This window comes from Gymnoscopelus braueri (genome assembly GCF_963280865.1).
Source record: "Gymnoscopelus braueri genome assembly, chromosome: 21".
NCBI classification, from domain to species: domain Eukaryota; kingdom Metazoa; phylum Chordata; class Actinopteri; order Myctophiformes; family Myctophidae; genus Gymnoscopelus; species Gymnoscopelus braueri.
The window spans coordinates 28,093,068-28,119,696 of NC_137623.1; the positions used below are offsets into that span (position 1 = coordinate 28,093,068).

General features: G+C 41.4%; 1 protein-coding gene across 1 annotated transcript in view; it reads left to right on the plus strand.

Annotated features, from left to right (window-relative positions):
• The window catches only part of neto1l (neuropilin (NRP) and tolloid (TLL)-like 1, like), a 96,573-nt gene that overhangs the window by 54,429 nt on the left and 15,515 nt on the right, over nt 1–26,629 (plus strand). The window contains exons 5-8 of the mRNA XM_080417786.1: nt 15,011–15,052; nt 15,359–15,486; nt 26,185–26,267; nt 26,480–26,625. Of these exons, the coding sequence (XP_080273912.1) occupies nt 15,011–15,052; nt 15,359–15,486; nt 26,185–26,267; nt 26,480–26,625 (399 nt within the window). The remainder of the gene's footprint in view (nt 1–15,010; nt 15,053–15,358; nt 15,487–26,184; nt 26,268–26,479; nt 26,626–26,629) is intronic.

Consider the following 26,629-nt stretch of genomic DNA (forward strand, 5'->3'; position numbering starts at 1 on the left):
TTGCAGTGATCCGTTTCCTGCTGTCCACTGCTTCTCTCAGAGGACAAATAACATCATATTGTACAGTATGCTATTTGCTGGATGCTTTTATCTAAAGTGCCTTACAGCCCATGGGGGAATACACACGCAGTATGTGTGGGCTTTGTAGCAATCAAACCACATTTACCCTAGAAACATTTGTGTTAATGTGTTGAGCTTTACAGCAGTGGTTCTAAGCAGTGGTCCTTCAGGGGGTCCCCAGCAAAATGAGTTAATATAGTATAAAAATCATTTGAACCACTTTAACCCTACATCGGCTACTTGAAAAAAGCTGATCTACGCGTGGTGAGCTTGTAAATCTGCTATTTTCAAAACAATATTGGAACAAATGTGAAACATTTTGTGCATTTTTAAAACATTTTAACAACGCAAATCTGGTAACATGGTAAAGTTTGAGAACCACTGCTTTACAGGGCCCTCATTATAGAAGTACGTGAGGGGCAGAGATATAGCTTTACCTTTCTCAATCAAGGAACAGCTCTCTCCTTTACTGGAAGGTGAATATGTGTACAGGGAGCCATGTAATGATACTTGCTATCTCAGTCTGTGAGATCAGAATTGATTAGGTAAACACGTGGAAGAGAAATCCCACATTCAACAGCACACAGAAAACAGCAGATCTACAAGCTCACAACACCTCGCGCTGTGAGGTGTTGAATTGTGAGCTTGTAGATCGACTATTTTCGGCAAAGAGGTTAGGTGTAGGGGAGAAAAAAAGCACAGAGCCAGCGGTCAAGTTTTGAGGGCAAGTGGTTAAATGTCACATACACATAATTAACATGAAAACGAATTACACAACACCGATGATAGTGCTGTCAAACTCTCAGTCTATGAAATTATCTATGAAATCTACAAAACACAATTTTATACAATAGCTTTTGTAGTAGTGGATCCCTGCTTCATCTCGTTCTCAGCAAAGGGGTCCTTGGCCTGAAAACCGTTGAAGACCCCTGATTTATAGTTTTTAAGTCTCTACTGGGGGCCACCGAGCAGCTCCACAGCCTTGCTCAAGGACACATCCACTGTTATTGTTGAAATAAGTTTCACCTTTTCTCCGACCCGAATTGGCCAACTACCTTCTCCTACCTTGCACTTGTACTGGCTGCTTCTGTGATAATTGGAACGGTAGGTCAAGGGCCAGACAAATACCTGTCTGCCATCCTGTATGAAAGAGAAGACGGTTGATGGTTGAAAGGAGCATGGGTCATCCTTACAGAGCTCTTTTCTTGTATAGATGAACTCAATTTAAGCGTGGCCATTTCTTGGACATCATGTCGCATACCTTGCTGTGAGACCGAATCTCTTTTTCTTTTGAAACTGCTGATAGAAATACTGTTGATAGATACCTTTGTTGATCCCGCGTGGGAAATTCTTTCTACACTAGGTACAGCAGAGTAACATCACAATAAAGACACCTATAAACAAATATTAATAAATGTATACAGACGTACAGTACATACAGTACACCCTATACAATCATCCCACCTGGTGCAGAACACAGACACTGTCAATAAATAATAAAGTGTACAGATGCATACACATCCTATACAATCATCCTGCCGGATGCAGAACAAGAGGGAGAGTAGCAAGCTAAGCCTATAGTTACTGTATGTTGATAAGGATGAGGCCACACAGCTCTTAGCCACGATGCAAAAGTTTATTACATTCAATGCGGGAATGCATCTACAAATGTCTCCTAAATCCTAACAGTTTTCTGAAAAACTGTACGTTGCTATAATATCAGTGGTTCTCAAACTTTTTCATGTCAAGGACCACCCAAAATTATATGTATTTTGTCGCGGACCCCCATCTCAAAATATATTGTTCCGGGGACCCCCCAGAAGCAAAGATTTGAGTTACAAATGTTCGCTTTAAAAAATATATATATTCAAAGATTTGCACACATTTTCATGTTTTTTCCAAGAATTGCAATATTTTACAATACAAAAATGTAGTAGTTTTTATTTTATTTCAACTTGTTGCCCCTCCCTCTAATTCACCGACTGGCTATTATGCGGCTGGACTGTCATTCGTGAGGTCAATAAAGCCCAGGTCGGTGGACATTGGCTACCCATGCCCCCCCCCCCCACGATGCGGGTTAATCCAAAAAGGGGATTTCATTGTAGAATTTTGTTTGCTTTGGTATCAGTGCCGGTGTATATAATAATAAAACATGTGCTGGGATTTTAAATGTGGGTGCACTCACATGATAGTTTATATAACCTGTTGCACGTCAACTTTTGTGGAATGTCACTTGTCAAAGGTATGAATGAAGCTTAATGGACCATACAGACTCGATTTATTGTCTTTTTTTGTTCTTCTTGTCCTTGGTGTAGTCCTCGAATGCTGCTGAAAGTATGACAGGAACAATCACCTTTGTCAAAATGGTGTGCTTCGTTTCTGGTTGAACAGGCTAGAACTCGTCAAACCAAGAAACATCTCTTTCTGTCTCTCCCAATAAACGTAACTATTTTATTATTTCACTCCCTCTCTCTCTATTTTCCTGTCCCCTCACTCATTTCTCAGTTTTTCTCACTCTCTTTCCTCCCGCTTCTCTCTTTCTCTCTCTGTTTCTTGAGCTCTTTCCCACACTCTGTCTCTATCCTTCCACAGCTGTGGCTGGTGTGATTAATGGCATCCATTCATTAGCTTGATCAACCACTTTAGCATCTCAGGGAGATTATTAATCAGATGCTTATTTAAATGTCACTGCTGAGCAGCTGAGAGGAAATGAGGCCACTGGGAAATCGAGTCTCTGTGTGCGGGTTGTCTGCGTATGGGTTCGTGTGTTGTGGGCCTGCATGATCTTCAACAGGTTTGTTCGTGTGCGTGCGTGCGTGCGTGCGTGCGTGCGTGCGTGCGTGCGTGCGTGCGTGCGTGCGTGCACATATCTTTTGACTCCTGAAACAATGCCCCATAGTGATGTTCCACTGTTACGATGAGGCCTCACAGGTCCAAAATGACAGACCATCCATCTTTTTTATTTTTTTGACTGTATATGAGACCTGAACCCTATTAGATGCCTGGAATTATTTCCAAGATCCAATTTGTTCCAAGATATTACAGAGCCGACCCAGACTGCCAGGTTTTATATGGACATGACAAACCTAATTATGACGATTGCATGGACTCGAGCCTGGGTCTCGGATATTCTCCAGCATTTTTTGTTCGGTGGACCCGTGAAGACCTCTAGTCAACAGAGTTTGTTAATCCCCTGCTGTAAATATTGAAGGGATATGTACAGTACAATTCTGCCTAATGTACAAGACTACATGGCCACATGGGACATACTGTACTGTCTGTGGCTCATTAATAATACACCAGTATGTGTGTCTGTTTAAGAAATAGTGATGCAAAGCTTCTGAAATCTACACATCTCTTGACAATTGAAGGCCCTTTTCCATTTCCGTTTAGTGTTTGTCTGTGACATTTTCATGATCACCTTTGGGAGTCTTGCTATTTCATTCCATGCTATACCTATTTGGCAGATTATTTATTTATAAATATGTTCATGCTTGCAGTGAATGAATGAATTGAGACGGAGCCGTGTCGCCAAAATATATATACTTACGCTCATAGTTATTCATGCCCAATAAATATTTATTTAAATCTAAGATTTGTCTGACTGAAATGTCATCTATCTTCTGTCTTGCCCTTGTTGTGGCCTAAAATACATACTGTGGGCAAAACCTACCACTAACTCAGTATCAGAATCAACAAGCACAGAAGCTCTATTCACAGAGGTGATCCTAAATCCTAGATGGACACCTTCAGGAAGTTAAACATCCAACCACTGCACTTACATTCTGTGGCAATGATCAAGTCAATCCCAGGCAAAGACACACAGATCTTGAAACTAAACTTTTACAATGTGAAAGGCAAGCAGATGGATTTCCCTGCGTAAAACTGAACAGCCTTTAGGCCGCTTATTATTATTTATTTGGCAGCACAGATGTCTTAACTTCTTAACATTTTTGCATTGATCTCAGCATGCTATTTCTTAAATTCTTCAATCTTGAATGTGGATTGTGGACTGTCTTTTGAGGCTTTCTAGCACAGGGACACATTGGTGTTCGAGTATCTCTACTGCCGACCTCTTAAGTTCGTCTTCTGTACCAATGCACCCAAGATGTTTTGATGCCCCAGGCATTGCTACAGGCACAGTATCATAGTATTCCAACTTTATCCTTCTTCCTCATGTTCAGCAAGTACATTATTGAGCAGAACTACATCTCATGACATGTTTGGTTTGAATATCGGCAAACACACACATCTAACTGAGGTTGTCATTTTCTTGTGTGTGGCACATGCACGCACGCACGCACGCACGCACGCACACACACGTATGCACGCGCGCAAGCACACACACACACACACACACACACACACACACACACACACACACACACACACACGCCCACTAACACCCCACACTGTATCTCTCTGAATGTCTGACACGTGCAATGATTACTTTTCCTACCAGGCGTTAGTTTGAGGTATTTTAGTGAGGCATTTGTGACAGATTGAGCTCTTGATACATGTCTATTGCATGTATCAAGTATCATCATGTATTATTGTATGCTCTGGTACCCTGCATTTATTTATTTATTTCTCTGTCTGCACTGTACTTTGTCGTACCTTTCTGTCTGTACTTTCTTGCTTGGTGATGCCAATGTGTGTCTATTGAAATGGATACATTCATTCATAATGATTATCTAGTCCATTGAACCGAAGATACATTTCTATTTGATTTAAATCCAATTGGAAATAAAGTCGTGAATTCTTATCCGTTGTTGAGCAGAATGCACCAATTTAAAACACGTCAAACATAATTATTGCTCTGAAATTTTATTGAACTCAGAACACGGAGTATCTTGACATAAAAATCCCAGAGGATAGCACTTAAAAGCATTACTGAAAAAACACTTAGATACACTTAGTCACAGATGGAAACAACGTGACTCTTTGTCACTAGAATGCTCCGTTTCACACATAACAATATTTGTAGATTTTTGCTCAGCATCATTTGTATGTGTACGCACCGTTCATATAGTACATAATTATGTCCCCAGGTGATACGGTACGACAGTGTTTGCACAGTGAGCAACGCTACACGCCAGCCTAATATAAAAAATATCTGTGGCAAAGTGAATATTTTGTGAGAGTTGCAAAGGCCAAATACAATAAGCCCCTGAAGATGCTACGCTCTTAGTCGCGCTTTACCAAAGAGAGGAGATTTGTGGTCATGTGTGGATGTGTTCTGAATTCAGATCACTCAGGCAAAGGCATTTTACAATGCAGTGGAACACGCCAGTGCCATAGAGACACTGCAGCATTCACGCAGTGTCAGAGTGGAATACTTATATTTGGACAAGGACAAGCTGTGAATTCCTCTTTCTCTTTCTGTGCATATGATTGTTTTACAAACCACTTGAAACCTAGGGTCCCTATATCGTGGGCATGATGTCATAATAGGTGAGCATTCTGCGAAAATTGCTGATCTACAAGCTCACAACGTGTCACAACAAAGACGAACCCCGGTCAACGAAGTATATACGGCTTAAGTAATTAAAGGAAATGTTGCATGGTAATGCCAACCGTGACATTCCACGGTAGTCAAAATGTACTCATTGTGAGTTTGACTGATTTCACCTAAAACTATTCCTGTCATTTTTTCCTTGTGCGTTTAAGTGTCAAATAGAAATATTCAATGAATCAGTCAGTCATATTCAATTCAAATCTTTATTAACGGACTCGGGTCCATACTGTAGAAATACATGAAAAAGACAGGAGAATAAATCATTAAAATGTACAAATACAGACTTAAAATAGACACAGACACTTCAGCCAGTGCACCCTTAATCTGGATGAGTAGTGTGGACAGCTCATCACGGGGCTAGAGAGCGCCACAATGATGCCGTTTGCAGATTCCTGAACTTAAACATTAGCTTCGTCAAAAGTGCTTTAAAGGACCTCACTCCTGCCTCTGACTTGCTCTATTCTTTCTCGGCTTTTTAAAGGACATTCTATCATTATATGCGACTTGCAACCTTTGAATGCTAGATGATTTACAACATTTTCATAACATATTTATGTACTGTGTGTAATTGAGGTATGGATCAATTGAGTGAGGGGAGGCTGACAGGAAACGGAGGTGATTGATCATGGCAGGGATGAGCCCGCGTTATTGGAATTCAGGTGCTGGTGTCTTCAAAGGTCATGGGTCAAGGGGGAGGAGTTCACCAACAGCTTCTTATGACAGTAACCATGGTATAGAATAGTAATTTATGGAGCTGTGTGCGTGCACAAGGGTGTGTTTGTGTGTATGTATGTGTGCGTACTCCCCCGAAGCTGCATGGCCTTGTGACCATGCTAGGTTAAGTGATGGCAAAGCCCAATAATAAATCTCTGCCGTATGACCAGCACCGATGACCCGAAGGTCACTGTTTCATTAACTGTCTTCCACTTAGATTTTCGCAACTGCCTGCCTGGCGTCCTGCTTTATGCAACCACACAAACCACGGAATCCATTTGTTTGGACGTTGGAAGACTAAGTTAACCACTTTCAACCTGGCATCCTTATTTTTGCATGTCATTATATAAGCGGGGGGGGGGGGGTAGTTTTTCATACTTGAGACCAACAGGGTCGAAACGTCGTATCTGCTGTTTGGCGCAAATAAAAAACTTGGAGCATTGAGTGAGTTGCGAGCCCCCGCTTTGTTTTTCATGATTCTGTTCTTATATTACAGTTTGGCACCAAGAGACGGTGGATGTGCGTTATTTTTTCTCTGAATGTTGGGAGAAATCCCCCACATTTTTAACATTAAAAAATAAATTATAATAAACAGGAAAAGAAAACTGTTTTCCCACATTATTTTCTAAAATCTTCTAAAATTGTGAAAATAGCATGTAAGATCAGCTATGTTCATGATGCGACACCATCATACAACAAAGTATAAAATATGGTTAGAGTCGTTTTGTGTTTTGCTCACATGGGTTTTGTTCACAAGCACTTGCACGAGCGTGCACACGCACACATTCTCTCTCTCTTTCAAACAGAGATCAGCACAGCATCGCTTGAGGCGAGGATTCAAGGCTATATGTGTGTGCTCTGAGAAGAGGAGGAAAGTGTATTCTGTGATGTACTGTATATGACAAACAATATTTTAGTGTATCTGAGATGATATGGAAGTTAAAAAAAATTGCTGGTGCATTGTCTTCAAAGGGAGATAGCACTGAATCATACCCTTGGAAAGGGTTTATAAGTACAGTGGTATATTTAAACCCTGACGTGCCCTTGAGAGAGGTATGTGGAATAGTGGAATCATAACATACGATATTCCATAAAATAGTGTCACACTGAAACTCCATAGAGCAGTGCTTTCCAAACATACGGTTGCAACCCATGTTTGGTTGTGGACCCGGTTTTATGGGTCTCGAGTAAATATCGAGTTCTTTAAACATTTTTCAAAAGATTTTCAGAAATAATATTAAAAAGTGGAAATATTGAAAATAGCCAATCTACAACCTCATAGTGTGTCACATGAGCTTGAATGATTAATTAATCATGTATTTTTGTACATTGGGGTCCCAAAGGCTCTCTATAGATTCCTAGGTTGAAAGGATGCTCACACTAATTAGACTGCCTGCGGCCAGTCCAACATTAATTACATTTTTTAGTTTTGACTCATTTGAGACCCTATAATTTGAGACCCTATGACCCTATACATTTTTAGTTAAAGTTAAATTGACACTCATTGTACATTTTTACACTTTTGAGAGTAAAGTGAACAATCGGTGTATTACAATGTACTGAAAGTCTTCCCTTGTTGCTCCTGGAATGCAATCAGCTCTGCCAAACTTTAGTTTTTTCTTTGGGCTGTTTCATTGTGTCGCAGTCGGTTTTTGAATGTGAAAGTCGTCAAGAGGATTTACTGCAGCTAGAGCGCCTCTCATCACCCAGATTTGCCTGCTGTCCTCTGGGCTTTCCCCTCCGTTCACCAGTGGGGGAGGGGGGGGGGGGGTTTCAATTCCTCCGAAACCCATCTGGAGCACAGCTCAAAGCCAGCCATGAGGTCTGGTAGGGCCTTTGTGTTTTTCTGCCTGGCATTGCATTTGAATAGTTAATGTGAAAGCGACACTCATTTCCTCCAAATCCCTGCTTTGATCATAGGTCTTATCCTGTCTGTCAGCTTGTGTCATCATCAGACATGTTCAATACACCGCCCTCACACCCCCCCCTCTGTCCTGCTGAGTTGCTCTTACTTTCTCTCTCTCTATCTGTCTCTCTTTCCCTCTCTCTCGTTGTCTTGTCATCTCCTATCCTTGTCTTGCTCATTCTCTTATATTTTAGCCATTTCTCTGATGAATTCTCTGTCGCTGGCCTATTAGCATTGTCAGATTCCGGACCCACTTCTCATATCCAGTGAAGCTCACAGGCTGTATCTCTGACTCATGTCTAGACATGGGAAATGAGGACACACACGCGCACAGAAAGAGAAAGAAAGAAAAAAGCAGTGATATAGGCGAAGCGTCCATGCTGTGCAATCAGCCCTTGTTCTACACACGGAGTTCAGACAGTGGCAGCCATGTCTGGATTTGACAAAAGGGACAATCAGGTTTATCGTTATTTCTGTCCTCAAATGAGTGTCGCCTGGAGCACACTGCCAAAGGCACATCCCTGAAAGCACGAGTACTCACTGTCATCGTATTGGAATGAAACGCTAGCGCTGGCTGCTGCTGTCGCTAAGGTATAGTTCTACCTTGATACTTTCAGAGATAATACGTATGCATGATGACAAGGTGGCTGTATGTGATACATTGCAAGACCCTATAAGTGTTATTTTAACTTTGACAGTGTAAGGGATTGTACTGTGTACTGTTCATGGCTGGTAGGGAAATACCCTGCGATTCATGGAGATGGAACAGTCCACCTGATCCTGTGTCTCCTGCAAGCTGTTTCTTTCTTTGTGTTTTTGTCTTCGTGCAACGCCCGTCAATTACATGCACCTAAAACATAAAATAGGAAGAATTTGCTATTAGAAATTGCTATTAACTTGGATTTAATGTCTTCTTTAGAAGGTGCTGTTATGTTCTGAAGCATGTCAGATGTGTGTGTCGCATGTGCGGTGGTGGGTGAATGAAAAAGTATCTAGTGAAAGATAAGAAAAAATAAATAAATAATGTTGTCAGTAGATAACACATGCACAGTAATACACACCTGTAGCACGAAGGCGCACACAGTGCCGCACACACACACACAGTTCAAATGTGATGAAAGACAAATTGTTCAAGAGAAGTTATCTCGGTTTAGTATTGAGTCTTGAGGGACAAGAAAAGTGTGAACTTTCTCTACCAGGAGATGGTAACAAACTTCTGTGAGGCAAGTTGATGTAATTTAATGTAACATTGTCCTATACTGCGTTACTGCTGTTCACCTCATGTCGACATTTTCTGACTTATCTCAGAGCCTCTGTTATCTTACATGTGTGGCCTGGGACTTTTGCTAGTGCAATAGTTATGAGAATTGTCATTCTTTTCAGTATACTGAATCCTTCAGTAGACTCCACTAAAAGTGATTCGTTCACCTGTTCGTTCAGTGTTTGGCTCAATTTTACTGAACTGAAACACAGGCAGTTCATTCCCTGGCGGGATCCAATCCAATCCACTTTATTTATAGAGCACATTTAGAAACAACGGTGTTGAACCAAAGTGCTGTACACTCAATAAAATACTAAAATAAACAAGAGAACACACACAATGAACAAGACAACGATTGACACAATGCCTGGGGAAGCAGCAGCTTCTCAATCTGAATTTTCAAACGCCAAGGAGAACAAGTGAGTTTTCAAACGTGATTCAAACACAGGCAGGGTTTGAGACACTCTAACATGGGGTGGCAGCTTGTTCCACAATGTGGGCGCTATGGAGGAAAATGATCTATCTCCCCGTGTTTTCAACTTTGTTGCTGGGACCTTAAGGAGTGACTGGTCAGTAGACCTCAAGACCCTTGTACCATTATTGGGAGGTAGAAGTTCGGATATGTATAATGGTGCCAGCCCATTTAAAGACTTAAAGACAAACATTAAAGTCTTAAACTGAATCCTGTAACGAACAGGGAGCCAGTGTAGGGAGGCAAGAATAGGGGAGATGTGATCATATTTCCGTGCCCCTGTTAAGAGGCGAGCGGCCGCGTTTTGGACTAACTGTAGTCGTGACAAGCAGGCTTGGCTAATGCCAACATAAAGTGCATTACAGTAGTCGAGTAGGGATCAGTCAGCGCACCATGTTCACCCAAACGTCCTCTATGGGATCTAAACTCCTGCAGGCACTCGTCCTGCATGGGGGGGGGGGGCTTGTAAAACACGTTTATTCGATAGATGAATGGCCCGAACTACACAGTTTACGAGGAGGATACAATTGTTTAAGTGTAAAACTGTTAAACTAGATGATTAGATTCATTATTATAAGATTTAAATGATCGCTATACATCTCTGAAAAACATCAAACATCAAATTCAAATCAGTCAAATAAGTTAATTAATTAAGCAGTTTTCTTTAGCAGCCTAGTACATCTTCTTAAATTACAACATGGAACCCAACCTGGAAATACATAAGGGATTTTAGCATGCATGTCAAACTGTGATAAAGGTGAATAGATAGGTGACAGCACTGTGGCACAGATACCTCTTAATGTGCTGGAAGGTAATGTGGCTCAGGAAATAGAGCGGCTATTTCGATCCCCGGCGCCCCTTGTTAATGTCAAAGTGTCCTTGACCTCTGCCATCGTTGTGTGAATGGGTGAATGTAGTGCACATTGTAAGGCCGAAGCGCTTTGGATAAATGCACCATTTACTATATAAAGGCACCATTTAATCTGCATTTGCTATTGAGTAAAAGGTTGTGGTGGATACCTCTATTGTTGCTTTCTTCCTGGGCAGGGTTCAGTTTTGAAGCTTTAAACTAATCAGAGACTTGGATTTAACTTTCTATGATTGTTGGTATGCCAACAAACATAAGTTATCATCTGGTTTTCGGTTGTTTGTATAGTGTTTGTGATTTGTGACCACTCTGCTCCAAACGTGTGTCTTTCCCCCTCGTGTTTGTGCTGAGTGCACATTACTAGACATCTTTAAACCAATTAAGTTTCAAAGTCCAATACAGCTGACAGACAGCTTTTAAAGATTAGTGCGCTATGAGAATGCTCAAGAGAATAGCTACTGCATAAAGGTTTTGCCTCAACCCTTTACGTTTGATGCGGGATGTCCTAATTGGTTATAATAAATATGGTTAAATCAATAGTTTGACCAATGTTACTCTAATTAGGGCATTCGACAGCTTGGATATAGCCCTACCACCTCTGCAGTACATTACACACAATGATCTTTTCACCTGCATGTTTCAAAATATAAGACAAATATAAGACAAAGAGTTTAACCTGGAAATACTACTATTTTACTGCTATTTACATTTTGTATACATTTTTGTGAAATATAATTGTTGATAAAATAAAATGGGATTTTCTTGAAACTACTCAAAACAGGGTGCTCAGATGGTGCAGGGGTAAAGTTCCTGCCCACCACTACAGAGTCTAGGGCAGGGGTATTCAACTAGATTAGGCAGGGGGCCACAATTGTAAAATGACTTGAAGTCAGGAATTGTAGGAGTTGAGTTGATTGATTTAGTTTGACTCGGTCCCACAGATAAATATATTGTGAAAATAGCCGAACTACAAGCTCACAACGCCTTGCACTGCGAGGCGTTGTGAGCTTGTAGATCGGCTATTTTCACAATATTTGCCTCTTTCTTACGTCATATTTGACAATTTGGGCAATTTGGTATTAACTCTCTCAGTGCCAAGCCCAGAGTTATCCCGAGTTTTAGGTTTATACCCTCAGTGCCAGAACGAGAAATCCCGAGTAAAAATAAATAAATATATTTTTAAAAAAAGTGTTCAGAACCCAAGATATCATTATCTGAAGATTTGCAGCTCCATCCACTCTTTGTTTAACCTATAACTGAAAAAGGCTGTATCTCGCTTCCTAAGCACTTTTTTTTTTCTTTGAAAAAACAAAAATAAATTGCTGGCAAAGTTCGCAATATTTTTTTTTTTTTCATTGGCACTGAAAGAGTTAAAAAGGTCTTAAAAGTAATTAAAGTGTAACTTTAGAAATGTGCAGATATCTATATACACTACTTATACTGTATGTTGGTTTGTTTACTGCCAGTTTGGGAACCACTGCTAGGACACAACAGTGGACATTATGTCCATTATGGTAACTTATTGGGGCCTGCTTCATACTCCATTCATGCATTTTGATCTTTGAAATTATCATTTCTTTTATCTTTTTTTTAAATCTGTTGGGTTTTTTAAAGGCATTTCTGTGCCAGTCCATAGTGCACAGGCTTTGATTGGGATATTGAGAAAATAGGAAGTAGATATGTCAGTGTGTCCCTGACCTGGAAGCGTCTTTGTGAGAAGAAAAGTGGAAGCAGGCTGGCAAGGTGAAGGTACATTTTTAAATGGTTTTGAGCATCCGACTGATAAGGGCACAAGCTCTAATAATGATCTAATGATCAGTTCAGACCATCATTCAGCTCATGACGCTATTGAGGAAGAATGAATCATACTGTAATGACATGATAGTGTAATGTCAAGCTGAACTACTTGAAAGCTACATTATTCTGAAATAATGAGAAGTAAAAATGTCTGGCTGTTTTGTTTCTTTGTACCATGAAAAGGTATTTTCTTAAGTGAGCTGCTTGAAACATTTTGATTCAAGTGATTTTCTTATGGGTGATGAGTTTTACTGGCGTAAAATATCTTTCAAGTAAGATATCTGTACCTTTACTATGGTTTTTATACACCGCTATTTATTTCTCCATGTTTAACGTGTAAGGCAGAATTGGGCAGAAATCATGAAGCAGTTGCTGCAATTTGTAACATGGCTGCTTGACAGCTACAATCGCAGAAAAACGTAAAACGTAAATAAATTTAGTTTTTTCCCCTTTTGTTTTAGCCTCTGGGGTCACCACCTCCTTTTTTGTGTAGAAACAGGAACTTGGTTTGGCTCCTCCCCTTTCTTTGTCCACTTCCTCCCGGGTGCTTCTGTGTTTATTCCTACTAACAACGACAGTACATGTTTACGGCAGTGGTATTGACAGATTCTGCTGTTAGCATCATCTGTCTACCTACACTTCTTAACGGTTTACGGTTAAACGGTTAACTATGAACAATTTTTCTTTTGGTCATGGTCTTGTGGCCACCAACTTCAAGTCCTTTTATAGCTGTAGCCCCCTGCCTAATCTAGTTACCCCAGACAACATGCAGCACAGCAGATCTACAGTAGTATATTAGGAAATACATACCGCCCATGGTGGTGGGTGGTCTCCATAATTTACTCACCAAAGATTACATTTACCCACATTTGGTTTCCTGTAGCAGTGTCTTGACTGCAAATGTAGTGAGTCACTAACATTCCTCCAGTCTAAATAGTAGCCTAGTATACATTTTATTCTTATCGGTTAATGGTTGATTAATGGTTGATTAACCATTAATGGTTGATTAACCATTAACAAGTTTTGATTAACGGTTATGAAAAACATTCAAAATGGTCATCCTGTACAACCAACCATCCAATAATAATTTTGCTATTGGATTTATTATTACACTGGAATATGGAATGTGTTCCAGGGGCCAAATGAAAGCTCTGCTGGGGCCGGATGTGGCCCCGCGGGCCGCCAGTTGAATATCACTGGTCTAGGGGTTCGAATTGGCCATGGTGGGAGGGAAGCCGGGCAGTAATGGTGATCTGTGTCACTGGCACTGCACCAACGACTCCTAGGGGTTGGTCAGGGCACCTGTTCAGTGGGGAGCCGCACTGGAAGGAATAGCACGGTTCCTCCGCATCCGTTACACCAGTGGTTCTCAAAGTGGGGGTCCGGAGACCCCCAGGGGTCCTTGATGGGGTTCCAGGTGGTCCCCAGATGAATGTGTTAATACAGCATCCCAAACTTTTTAACCACTTAATCCATTTAAACGTTGGCTATTCAAAAACAGCAGATATTCAAGCTCACAGATCTGCTATTTCTGCTATTTCTGAAAAAAAAAGTATTGTGAAGAATGTTGAATATTCTTTTATATTTTAACACAAATCTTCTATTTCGGAGGTCCCTGGCACAACATATTTTCAGATGGGGGTCCGTGGCCAAATATATATCAATTTTGGGGGTCCTTGGCACAAAATAGTTTGAGAAACGCTGCGTTACACACTCTTGAAACTCCTCACTGTCAGGTGAAAAGAGGCGGACCAGCACTGACACGTGTATCAGAGGTGATACGCGCTCACCTACACCCTCCCTAACGAACCAGTCATTAGGGGAAGGGACTACAAGTACAAGGGGAATTAACGACCACATTGACATTGACGTATAAATAGAATCTGCACACTTTCTATAATGTTTCCAGGGGTATTCTATTATTGGCCATGGAAATGTCACCAGAACAGTATTCTCTCAGCTAACTAATAATTGAGTAACTACTATTTGCAATCTAGGCATTTAACAGACTAGTGTTGTACAGAGTGACTTACAAAGTAGAAGATTCAGAGTAAATGACATGAACGCAGTGCAGAGAAAACAATTTAGTGCTACAAATTAACTGTGATATCATCAGGTAAACATTAAATCTAGCATCTGTCTAAAAAAACGTGCAATCTAAATAACAAACTTAGCATTTGTCTACAGGCAAACAGCACTAATGACAGCAGCCATTTCACATTTTCTTTGCAGGAACTTTCCAAATACATTACAAGAGCCATATTACATAGTTGTGTATTAAAATCTCTCTCTCTCTCTCTCTCTCTCTCTCTCTCTCTCTCTCTCTCTCTCTCTCTCTCTCTCTCTCTCTCTCTCTCTCTCTCTCTCTCTCTCTCTCTCTCTCTCTCTATCTCTCTCCCTTCATCTCTCCTCAGATCCAGACTTTGCAGACATGGGAGTTCCCCCACCTCTGCCCTGTAGGTATACCCCCCATCTTGTCTGTCTGTCTGTCTGTCTGTCTGTCTGTCTGTCTGTCTGTCTGTCTGTCTGTCTGTCTGTCTGTCTGTCTGTCTGTCTGTCTGTCTGTCTGTCTGTCTGTCTCCTGACTCTCCCTCTCTTTCTACACCTGTTTCTCTGTCTCACATGCCTTATCACTGCTACAAGTGCATTGCATTGTTTGTGTATTTCTTGAGATGTTTAATGTGTGTGTGTGTGTGTGTGTGTGTGTGTGTGTGTGTGTGTGTGTGTGCGTGTGCGTGTGTGTGTGTGTGTGTCTGTTCCAGTGTGTCAGTACGACCTAGCTGGACCAGAGGGAATTATTGAGTCTCATCAGATCACCAGAGATGGAAAGGCCAGTGCCTTGGAGGCTGTGGACTGTAAATGGTACATCCGTGCTCCTCCACGCTCCAAGGTTAGTGGCACAGACATAAACACAGACAGACAGACATCACATACTGTACAGTACACAGACAGATAGACAGACAGACAGCCCAAGTTTGAGTTGGTTTTTTTTCAGCACCCCCTGGTGGACACATTTGCAGTCAACGCAAGTGAAAGTTTTGGAGGTGCTCTCTAATAGAGGCATCCCAATTTGTAGTTGAATGATGTTGTGTTCATTATCTATGGCGTTTTGCGCGTGCGTGCGTGCGTGCGTGCGTGCGTGCGTGCGTGTGTGTGTGTGTGCACGCGCATGCGCGTGCGCATGTGCATACATGCTTGTGTGGGCTTGTTCCTCCACCAAAGAAAGGTTTATTTGGCGTCGGGCCTTTTTTTTAATCAGCAGGCTATTGCAAAGAGGACAAGAGGGATGGAATGATAGAGCGAGAGAGAAAGAAAGAGAGAGAGGGGGGGGGGATTTACTGCTGATGAAATAGTGTTGCCATGTTGTATGACCCTGAGGTCTACAACAACACAGATTTGTGTTCTTCTGCCAGTCAGAGGCGTTGTTAGCATCTTGAAACATTGGGGGCGATGCCCAGATTTTTACCCATTTATTATCTATAACTGCGCCATTTTCTAATTATTTAATGGTGAAAAGATGTGCGACACTAGTATTCTACCAAAAGGTTCTGGCCAGGTGTCTGGCTGGCATTCACAACATGAAATAAAAACAAACAAAATTAGTTCTCATTAAACTTCAACATTATTTGCAGCAGCAGGAATAAAACCCTAAGAAAAAATAGGCTATGACAAACTATGTGCCTCATCTGTCTTATCACAGTGTTTTCAAGCTTTTTGTGCCCAAGGCACACCAAAGGGTCAGCATTTCAAGGCACACCTATACAGGGACGTGCAGAAGGATTTGGAGAGGCAGGGGCTGGAATTTCTCAAGGGCACCTATTGGACTTTACGAACAATTACCATACTTTTAGGCCCAAAAACCCGAAACAGTATCATAACGTGCTTAATGTCCTCAAAGTCACGCACTCAACAAGCTTTGAACTGAGCAGATTGGACTGTTCCAGAGATAATGGCCAAAACAACTTGAAAACGGCCACTTTCGCCGGTTTTCGATCGCGATTTTCGATTGAGTTTTGGTCATTTGTCGCCCGTTTTTCTTTAATAACACAGGCTAGGAAGGTCGTACGGTGACAAACTAGATACCTGAGGAAAGTTCACTTTGAGTTGCATCCAACACATCCACTGACATTTCCGTCAGCTTTACCGATAGGCCGCAAGGGGCAGTTGAAATATATTTTTGGGTAAAAAAAAAAAAAAAAAAAAAAATCTGTCTGGAGAGGGCACTTTTTTACCGACGGGTAAAAGGGCAGGGGCTGAAGCCCCCTTTCATGTCTATGTGTGCACGTGCATGCACCTGTATATAGCTCAACAGTGAGGTAATTTTCTGCATAGACTTACCATGAGCCTCGAAACGATAGGAAATCAACAAAAACATTTTGTTATATCATGATTTGTGTGAGTGGGAACTCATTTTAAACAAGCTTAGTGCTTTACGAGTTATCCAATTTAGTAGACCTTGTATTGTGAATTGTACTTCCATGTACTGTTTCTCATGTCTTACTAAATAAAGTACATCAATCAATCATATTTGTGATGTCATAGAGAAATACTACTGTACCCACAATCCTAAAGTGTAGCAGTGACATCTCTGATTGGTACAGCTCGTGTTGCACCCGTGATAGTGGTAGTTTTTGCTACGACTAGATCACATTGCCCCGAATAATTAACGATAGAAACACTATATGCCATTGTTTACGGTTAAGAAGAAACAAGCTAAACGATTGTTTGAAATGCTTCCGCCTAACAGTCTGTACATCGAAAGCACTGAAAATGTGTAGGGAAACAAGGCGGATGTCAGGATGTCAAGTAAATGAGTCCCTACTGGAAACCTGTGAATGGAAATGACAAATAGATGACAACTTCCTGTGTATGACTGCAAGGCAGAGTTGTGGAAGAATTGTCTGGCTTGAGAGACTAGTGGTCCCTTTTCCACCAAAAGGACTTTGGTTCTAGAAACGGTTCCGTTCTAGATCCTTGGAACCGTGGTGCTTTACAGCAGTGGTTCTCAAACGTTTTCAAGTTAAGGACCCCCAAATTGACACTTATTAGCCCGCGGACCCCCATTTGAAAAGATGTGTAATTCATTTCCGGTGGAAACACTCTGAACTGGTTAAAAATTTGGCGGGAAAAAAACCCAGATGTGTCTCATCTGCTGCTACAGCAACAGGAGATCAACTCTTTCAACACCTCCTAAAGTCCAAGGATAATATAGCATAAAAATCTGGGTAACCACTATAACCCGGATATTTGAAAATAGCCAATTTACGCGGTCACAATGTGTTGCATCGTAGACACCTTGTGAGCTTGTAGATTGGTTATTTTAAGATCTGTTATTTTATCATCACATTTTTTGTTGATCTGCCATTTTCAAACAAATCTTGGAATAATGTGGAATAATGTTTGAAACATTTCAACAACACAAATCTTGTATAGGCGTCCCTGGCGCAAAACATTTTCGGATTGGCGGTCCGCTGGCCAAATGACATGGAAAAGTTTGAGAACCACGGTCTTATCAGACAAATTGGTTGCAGATACAGACACCATATTGACTTATGTTTTCTCATTAGTGTGGCTCATTCCTCTGACTGCCTAGATTGCACCAGTGCTCCTGGGAGTGAGATAAGGCACCCTGTAGTGACAGCTTAACTGTGCCTCTTATTTGTTTCGCTAATGCATGGGGCTTTTAACGTAACAAGACCGTATCCATCTCTCTGTCTTTAGTGCCGGTGTGGCCACCGCATAGTGATCTGCCTTGTCCAGGTTCAGGAACATAACTGATGCAAAGTGCTGCTTAGGTTTGCAACATCTTGAAAGAGATGTAATGGGGCAGTGGTTCTCAATCAGTGGTCCGGGGACCACCAGTGGTCCTTGAGGGGGTTCCAGGTGGTCCCCAGCTAAATGATGGAGAGTCGGTAACCAAATGGACCCGTATAGATCCTCTTGAGAGTGTAGCATTAAACCAAATGGACCCATGCGGGTTCATTTGGTTTCATTTTATTGTTAAACATCTGCGTTACTTAATTTACAAGAAGTCTACACAATTAGAGAATATAGAAGAATTGTTGTTATGTTTGCCCGTTATCTCTCCTATGGTACCAACATCAATACAGCATGGAATTGTGGACAAAATCTTAACCAGCGATAACAAAGTCTTGGGGTCTGAGAGGCTAAATCTCATCAAACAGTTGTCCGTGTGGCTCAAATGCCGAATAAATAATGGACCTTGATATGAAAGGGTTGAAACCCACTGTAATAGGGGATTTCATTCATATAACACACACACGCACACACTCACGCACGCACGCACACACGCACACAGGTCCACATGTCCATGCATGGATGTATACATTTGTAAATGCACGCTACAAACACATTGTTTTGTAATACAGGTAATGACTGCCTCATGTGGCTGTAGCCCTATAGCTGCTTGCAGACATGACTGGCTGAAAATATTTGTGCTAAATTACATTAATGGCCAGAGCAATTGGTCTGTGTGTTACTATTACTATTCTCCCAGACTGCAAATCTCCAGTATGTTCAGAATGTCCTTGTATCTCGTTTGTGACAACCTCTGCTTCAAACATTAACCACTTAAACCCTGTATTCGACTTCATCGTATACGATGGTGCCACGATAATAGCCATCTACAAGTTCACAGCTTGTAGATCAGCGATTTTCGCAAATATAAAAATTTTCTGAAAATATCTGAAAATGATTGACAATTTTTGCCTATAATAACAAGCCCAAAATAGGGACGCCAGGTTGAAAGTTGTCAAATAAACTCAAGCGTCTTGAACTGAAGGCCTATGATGTCATTCCCGAGTCCCTGCGGCCATCAGAATTGATTGATTGATCGAATACTTAATTAGACAGAAATGTAAACTGCACCAGGTACGGTCAAGACATTTGAGCTAAAAGGATAACACAAAAAAAGTTCTGCAGGGACTTGTTTCCATTGTGGTCCTATGCATTCAATTCATCAACATAGGAGAAGGAGAGGTGTTACAAAGGAAGGGGTTTTAGGGAGGGCTTTGGCCTCTCTTAAATGTTATGGTGTATTCAATAGGGCCGCATTGATTCCTCAATCCATCTAAGTGGAGTGGATTAGTCTGCCAGAGGAGCAGAGCTACGGTCCCAAAGAGGGGCATAAGTCACATCGAGAACGGGACCGTGTGTGTGCATGTGTTCGCGCGCATATAGTTGTGCTTCTATGTTTGTGTGTGCACGTACGGGTGTGCAGTCATGCCTGCATGCCTGCACACCCTGTCCTCAGTTCTTTTAAATCACAGCTATCTTTTGCCACTGTACCTTTGAGGCTTTTGAGTCCTTTCTTGTGCTGCACTGTAATTGTATTGTACTCTGTGAGCATCTTTTGCGGGGCAGTGTTACAGACTCTCTGTAGCATTCAAAGATTGCGGAAGAATTGTCTGGCTTGAGAGACTTGTGTATTTACAATTGCATTATTGTCCTTTTGTACAGTAATGTGTTTCTTTTGCACTTGGTGTAAATGCTCTTAACGTTTTGTGTAAAGCACTTTGAATTACCGTATTATTGAAAGGTGCTAATAAACAACGCGAATAAACTTGCCTCGCCGTATGGCAGAGGGAGAACGACTGAGGCTGGCAGAGTGATGTATTTTACTAGCCCAGTAAATCTGTGTCATTGGCACAGACAGACAGACAGACAGACAGACAATCTTTGTACAAATCTAGCCTCACTCTTCACCCACCACACAGCAGACAGAGTTTTTTGATAAACAATTACTTTCATCCCCAATTTCTCTTTGTTCTTCTCTTTCACTTGGGCACACACACACACACACACACACACACACACACACACACACACACACACACACACACACACACACACACACACACACACACACACACACACACACACACACACACACACACACACACACACACACACACACACACACACACACACACACACACGCCTGCATGAAAGCAGTTGCAAAGACACAGAAGGTGCCTGTGTGTGTGTGTGTGTGTGTGTGTGTGTGTGTGTGTGTGTGTGTGTGTGTGTGTGTGTGTGTGTGTGTGTGTGTGTGTGTGTGTGTGTGTGTGTGTGTGTGTGTGTGTGTGTGTGTGTGTGTGTTAGTGTGCGCAGGGCAGTACTGCTGATGCAGTGCTGCACTGTACCCAGTGTGCCAGAACAGCAGGGAGATAATGGCATGTTATACCTGGGGCTCTAATTACACTTTACTGCTCCAACACAGGAGAGGAGGAGTTGGAAGGAGAGAAAGAGGGGAGATGAGGGTGACAGTGAAGGAGAGCGAGGGAGATAAGGGAGGAATATACTGTTTTGTAAAATATCATAAGGGCAAACATACAGTATAGGGTCGACACTTTGGTGCATTGTGCGTTAATTTAAAGGTAGGGTAAGTGATTTTCTTTGGTTAAAATAGGTGTTAAATAGCTCTATATACTGATAGTACTCGTTGCTATAGAGTGTTTGTTCAGTAACAGGAGTCTCCGTGTCTCTCCAGCTCTTTATTATACAGAAAATGCATTTTCAGGTTGGTTTACCAATTGTATCCAATCAGGATAGAGAACTCAGACTAGATTCAGATTAAATAAGTGCAATTGGAAGTGATGACGCCAAGAAATAGAGACAAAATTGCAACTGAAACACTGATAAATGGTCTGACATTTTGCAACCCACCTGAAAATGTATTTTCTGTTTATTAAAGCTGGAGAGACGGGGACACTCCTGTTATTGAACAAACACTTTTTAGCAATGATTACTCAGAATATAGTCTTTAACCTTTTAACAAAAAAACTAAAAATATCACTTACCCTATACTTTATCTACAGTAATGGAGTGTGACATTAACACTTTTTTTGTATCCTGAGAGGGCAGTAACGGAGATTAGGAGGAAGAGGCAAAACGGGAAGAAATTAGATATAGGAAAAATGGCCGCTTAGGACTATCTTGTTTTATGGCAGTTTCTTGGCAGTGTTGGATATCCCATAAGACACTTACTGTATGTCCAGTTCTTTTCAAATAAATTATTTAAAAAAATTCACATTTGTGGCTCGTCCTATGGGAAGAACTGAAAGCACTTTAGGAGATACACTCTATAGAGGCCCCTAACATGCGATTCCAATTTGGGGTTGTTTTTGTAGAAAAGAAATAGGCCTCTCCCACTCATTTTGGAAGGCAATTACAGGCAAGCCACAACAGATAACACAGCCGATAAAGATGATACAATATAGACAATATTCGGACATACAGTATATCATAGCCCGGTTGCTAGTATATACCAACAGGTGGTCCGGGATCCCTAGGGGGTCCTCAGAGTTACTAAAGGGAGGAGCCAAACTTTTGTGTTATAGGAACTTTTCTTTTTACTTGAACCCTAGCATTCCTATTCTGCAACACAATTTTACATAATATGTAGTGGGGGTCTCTCTGCTTCATCTCTGTCTCAGCTAAGGGGTCCTTCTCCTAAAAAACGCTGAAAACCCCTGCTATATACAATTCTGCCGAACAGTGACGATATATTGTAACAACTAAAATGACACAGATGCTTTCCTGGATTGAAAGGTATAACAACGTATAGGCTTTCCAGGTCTAAATGGGTCAAAATAAAATATTGGACCCTCATTGTGACACACAGTCAACTTTTAGCTACTGCAGGAATGTGTTCTTGTCCAGTCAGTGATGGATTCTGCATCATTATTGGGGTCTGCAGAATCAATGAGGAGGCGTCCTGCTTCGTAGTGGAGCCAATACTCTCGGCTCACACAGTCATGATTGTATCTACCTGATCCATTGCCTTGGTTTTTGGTTTTATGAGGCTATCTGCACACTAGTTTTTCACTGTCATTGGCTAGTTCATATATTTTGCCAATGGGGATCCTACAATTTGCATTTTTATGTTGAATTATCTCTTTTGCATTGTAATTCACATAGTAATAGTCCTTCCCTGGTACCTATTTAATAATGTAGAAATCATTGTTAGTTTTCAAGGGGATGACAGTATGCACTTGTATTCACTTGGTCTTACACTACACTACTTAAACCTCACTTCCTGTTTTCTTGACGCAACGCTGAGGAAGACCAATTAGGTTGGTCTGTCTGGGTGTGGTACAATAAAGGACATTCATTGATTGCTGGCTGTTATCTTGTTTTCATGATATTGTTGGGCAGTGCACCTTGAGACTTTTATTTAATTCGGACTGTTGCAGGCTTTCAGCTTTGCAGCTGTTCTTTATACATACTGTATGTATGTGCGTTGGTGTGTGTATCTGGTATGTGGAGACTGTATCAAGAAGGTGCAGCACCTCACAACATGGTGGCCCCCATCCATTGAATTCAATGGACAGGTGGTGCCATCTTGTGAGGATGCAGAGACATACAGAAATATAAAATCAATAATAAATTCACACTTGAGATAGATCACGCGCTAAATCCCACCTTCAGTGTCCTTGCCCTCTCAGACAAGGACCACAGTGGTTTCAGAAGGGAAAAGCCTAGAGTAAACGGTCCAAATGTTTTAATAAAGTTTAATAGGTGCAAACAGCAAGACTGATGTTTCGACACCACATCAAGCGTCTTCTTTAAAGTCTGAAGAAGACACTTGCTGTTGAAACTTCAGTCTTGCGGCACCGATTAAACTTTATTTTGAAAAATTGTCGGTGTCTTTATGTTATTTCAGGTGTATTCAGTGCATGGTCCTGTGAGTCACATTTCGATAAGTCGGTCCCATTTCTTTCTCTGTTCCCTTTGCTTTGTGTAGTCACTCAATGTGGATGTTCTTTCTTTGTGAGAAAGAACACTGTCGGGGGCATTCAGAGCCCAGTCCTCTGAGCGTGGGTGACATTCAGAAACACTGTATATGTAGGTGTCATACATACAAAGAAGCGAGGGGGACATGTGGAGTGCAGAGGCGGCTCCTGACAAATCTCTCAGGGGGGCAGTTGTTGCTGTTGATAACTAGGTGCAGAGCTGGTCCTTACCTCCCACAGGCCCTAAGCAAAACTATGCTAATGTCCCATGAGCCGTGTACAGTAATGACTGAGAGTCATGGTGGTTGTTGTTTTGAGAGTCACACAACATGGGTACTGTATACAAACTGTATTCAAACTATTAGATTTTTTTGGGGTGGGCCATCAGTTAAAGGTAGGGTAAGTGATATTTTTGGGTAAACATTTTTTTTTGTTAAAATGGTTAAAGTACTATATTCTGATAGTAATCATTGCTACAGAGCGTTTGTTCGGTCTCAGGCGTCTCTCCAGCTCTTTAGTCAACAGAATATAGTACATTTTCAGGTAGGTGACAACATTTAAGCCAATCAGGAGAGAGAGCACTGAAAATACATTTTCTGTTAAATAAAGAGCTGGAGAGACATGGGAGACTCCTTTTACTGAACAAACACTCTATAGCAATGAGTACTATCAGAATATAGAGCTATGTAACACTTATTTTAACAAAAGTAAATCACTTACCCTACCTTTAAAGCTCAAAGGGTTGTGCAATACAATGTCACTTGTATGGTTTCCAACCTTTGAACGTTCTTTCTCTCTTTTCTTTTTTTTACCACATATAATTATGTAATGGCAAAGTGTGAGTCAGCATTATTCTCTGATTATTTCATGTCAAACTGCAGTACTACAATTGAACATTTATTTAGAACACAAAAATGCCTGCAGCATTCCTCTGTGCCTTGTGTCTGTCCTGCATGATTTCTTTAGGTTTTCTCAAACAATTCTTCATGGGGGGGAGCAACTTTGCAGCATTGAAGGAGGCTAAAAGTAGCCCTCATACAGAGACCACATCTGTACTTCTATTCCCTCGCGTGCTGTTTTATGCCAGCCAATAAATAGATTGGATGAGGAGTGCAGCATTTCCATTATTATCTCCCCACTCTGGAGGAGGTTTGGTCGATAGTATGGCTGAAGCTCACAGATGATCATTTGGCTGTCCCTGTATGCAAGAAAGCCACAGACACGCCCATACTATTTAACCTCCCCTGATGGAGGCTGTAAATCTGGAGGATTCTCGCTGGAGCCGTCCAGAATGGCAGACCTGTGAAGGACAAACCCCAAGCTGTTGCATGGGGAGTACAGATACAGGTTATGAATTGGAATGAGCAGCAGGAAACATATTTATTCATAAAGCGCGGTTTGCGTCTGTCCTTGTAAACTCCTTGTATCTCCAATTGTTCACATTTTCTTTTAATCAAGTGGAAGCATGTGCTTTTTCCCCCCAGACCCCTGCCAAATGTTGTATGTCTGGAACTGGCGCCCAGTAAAACTTGAAAAAGTAAGACCAGACATAAAAGAATAGAAACCCTTAATATCTACCGATGAATTGCTCAAATGCTACAGTTCTGGCATGATGACCCCAATAAACAACATAATGTACTAGGGTAGTATGGATAATGGCAGATCAACAGTATAATTTCTGAGATACAATACTTCAAAATAAATAATATATACAGCCGTAGCACTTATTCATTCATATTGAAGTACTTATACCACACTGTATAGAACACATGTGGCCTACCACCATTGAAGTGACCTTGCACTGCATCTCATCTCATTTGATTTCATTATCATAAAAGATACAGGATACAGGAACCCTTGCCCTTATACGACAAAGTCAATCATTCCAAACAGTTGTGGAATTTGACAACTTTCTAGTCGGGAAGATCATGGACACCTATTTGAGACCACAAGAGAGGTGCCTGTCTTGTTTTCCGGACTGCAAATCCATTTGACTTGTCATGTTGCTGAGACTGCGCTGACATTGCAAGGTCCATTAGCGCGTGCTCCAATTTACAGGCATTTGTCTTAAGCATTTTGGGCATCACATTTCCCTGTCACGGTTTGGGAGCAGTCCACTCATTAACTGCAATGATGGTGAGCGTCGCCATGCGCAGCCGACCAGAACCGGAGCTGTGATTGGGCGAGCTGGCAATGAACGAATGGCAGGGCGTGATGCAGGGCCAGTCAGGAGGTGTTAGTGTCACCAAGAGTAGCTCATTGCTGTAAAACGGCTCATTATGGAAAGTGAGGTGGATATCTTACCCACCAAGGTTAGGAAACTAAGGTGGCAAACACTTTCTCTGTATCACAGTTTAAAAGCTTAATGATGTTTTAATGAGAAGGAAATTCATTATTTCAATTTGGAAATGTCTCTCTATAATATGTAGTTACATGAGGGTGTTTCTGGTGATGCATAGGAGTGTTGGAGGTTGCCTATTATCCAAGTGTAAAGAGGTTTTGTAGGTGTTTCTTAATGTTTCATTTGCACAGACTGGATGGTGAGTTTAAAGCTAAGAGTCATTACCGGAGTCCTCATTCGATATGCGTATGTAATGACTTTACAATCTGTAGTGTCTGCCAGTCTTATTTCTACTGGTTGTATTGACCTATTTTCAATTCATGCTACTACTGGATCAGGAGGAGGAGCAAAGATTTAATTTATTAATTAATTAAAATATCTCTCTCTCCCCTGTCCCTCTTACAGTATATTCTTCATGTTACACCGTTAACTACAGTATTTTAGATTCAATTATGTTGGCTTAACCGCTTCCTACCTTTTCCCTTTGCAGATCTACCTTCGTTTCCTTGACTACGAGATGGCGAATTCGAACGAGTGCAAGCGTAACTTCGTTGCTGTTTATGATGGCGGCAGGTGTGTCTTTTGACATTTATAAGATGATCGCTTTGATCTTGATTAGCACCATCTATTTTCCATGTATTGTCCTGTTCCTCTCTATTTTCTCTCCTTTCCATTGTTTATTCTCCCCTCTCTGTTCCTGTCCTCTCTTTTGTTCTCCTCTCCTCTATTTGGTTCCCCTTTATTTTGTTTTTCTCTACTATTATTCCTCCTCTCTTTTACCTCAGTTCGGTAGAGGACCTGAAAAGCAAATTCTGCTCCACGGTGGCCAACGACATCATGCTGGTTTCCACGCTGGGCGTCATCCGCATGTGGGCTGACGAGGCGAGCCGCAAGAGCCGATTTCGCATCCTTTTCACAACCTACCACGAACGTAA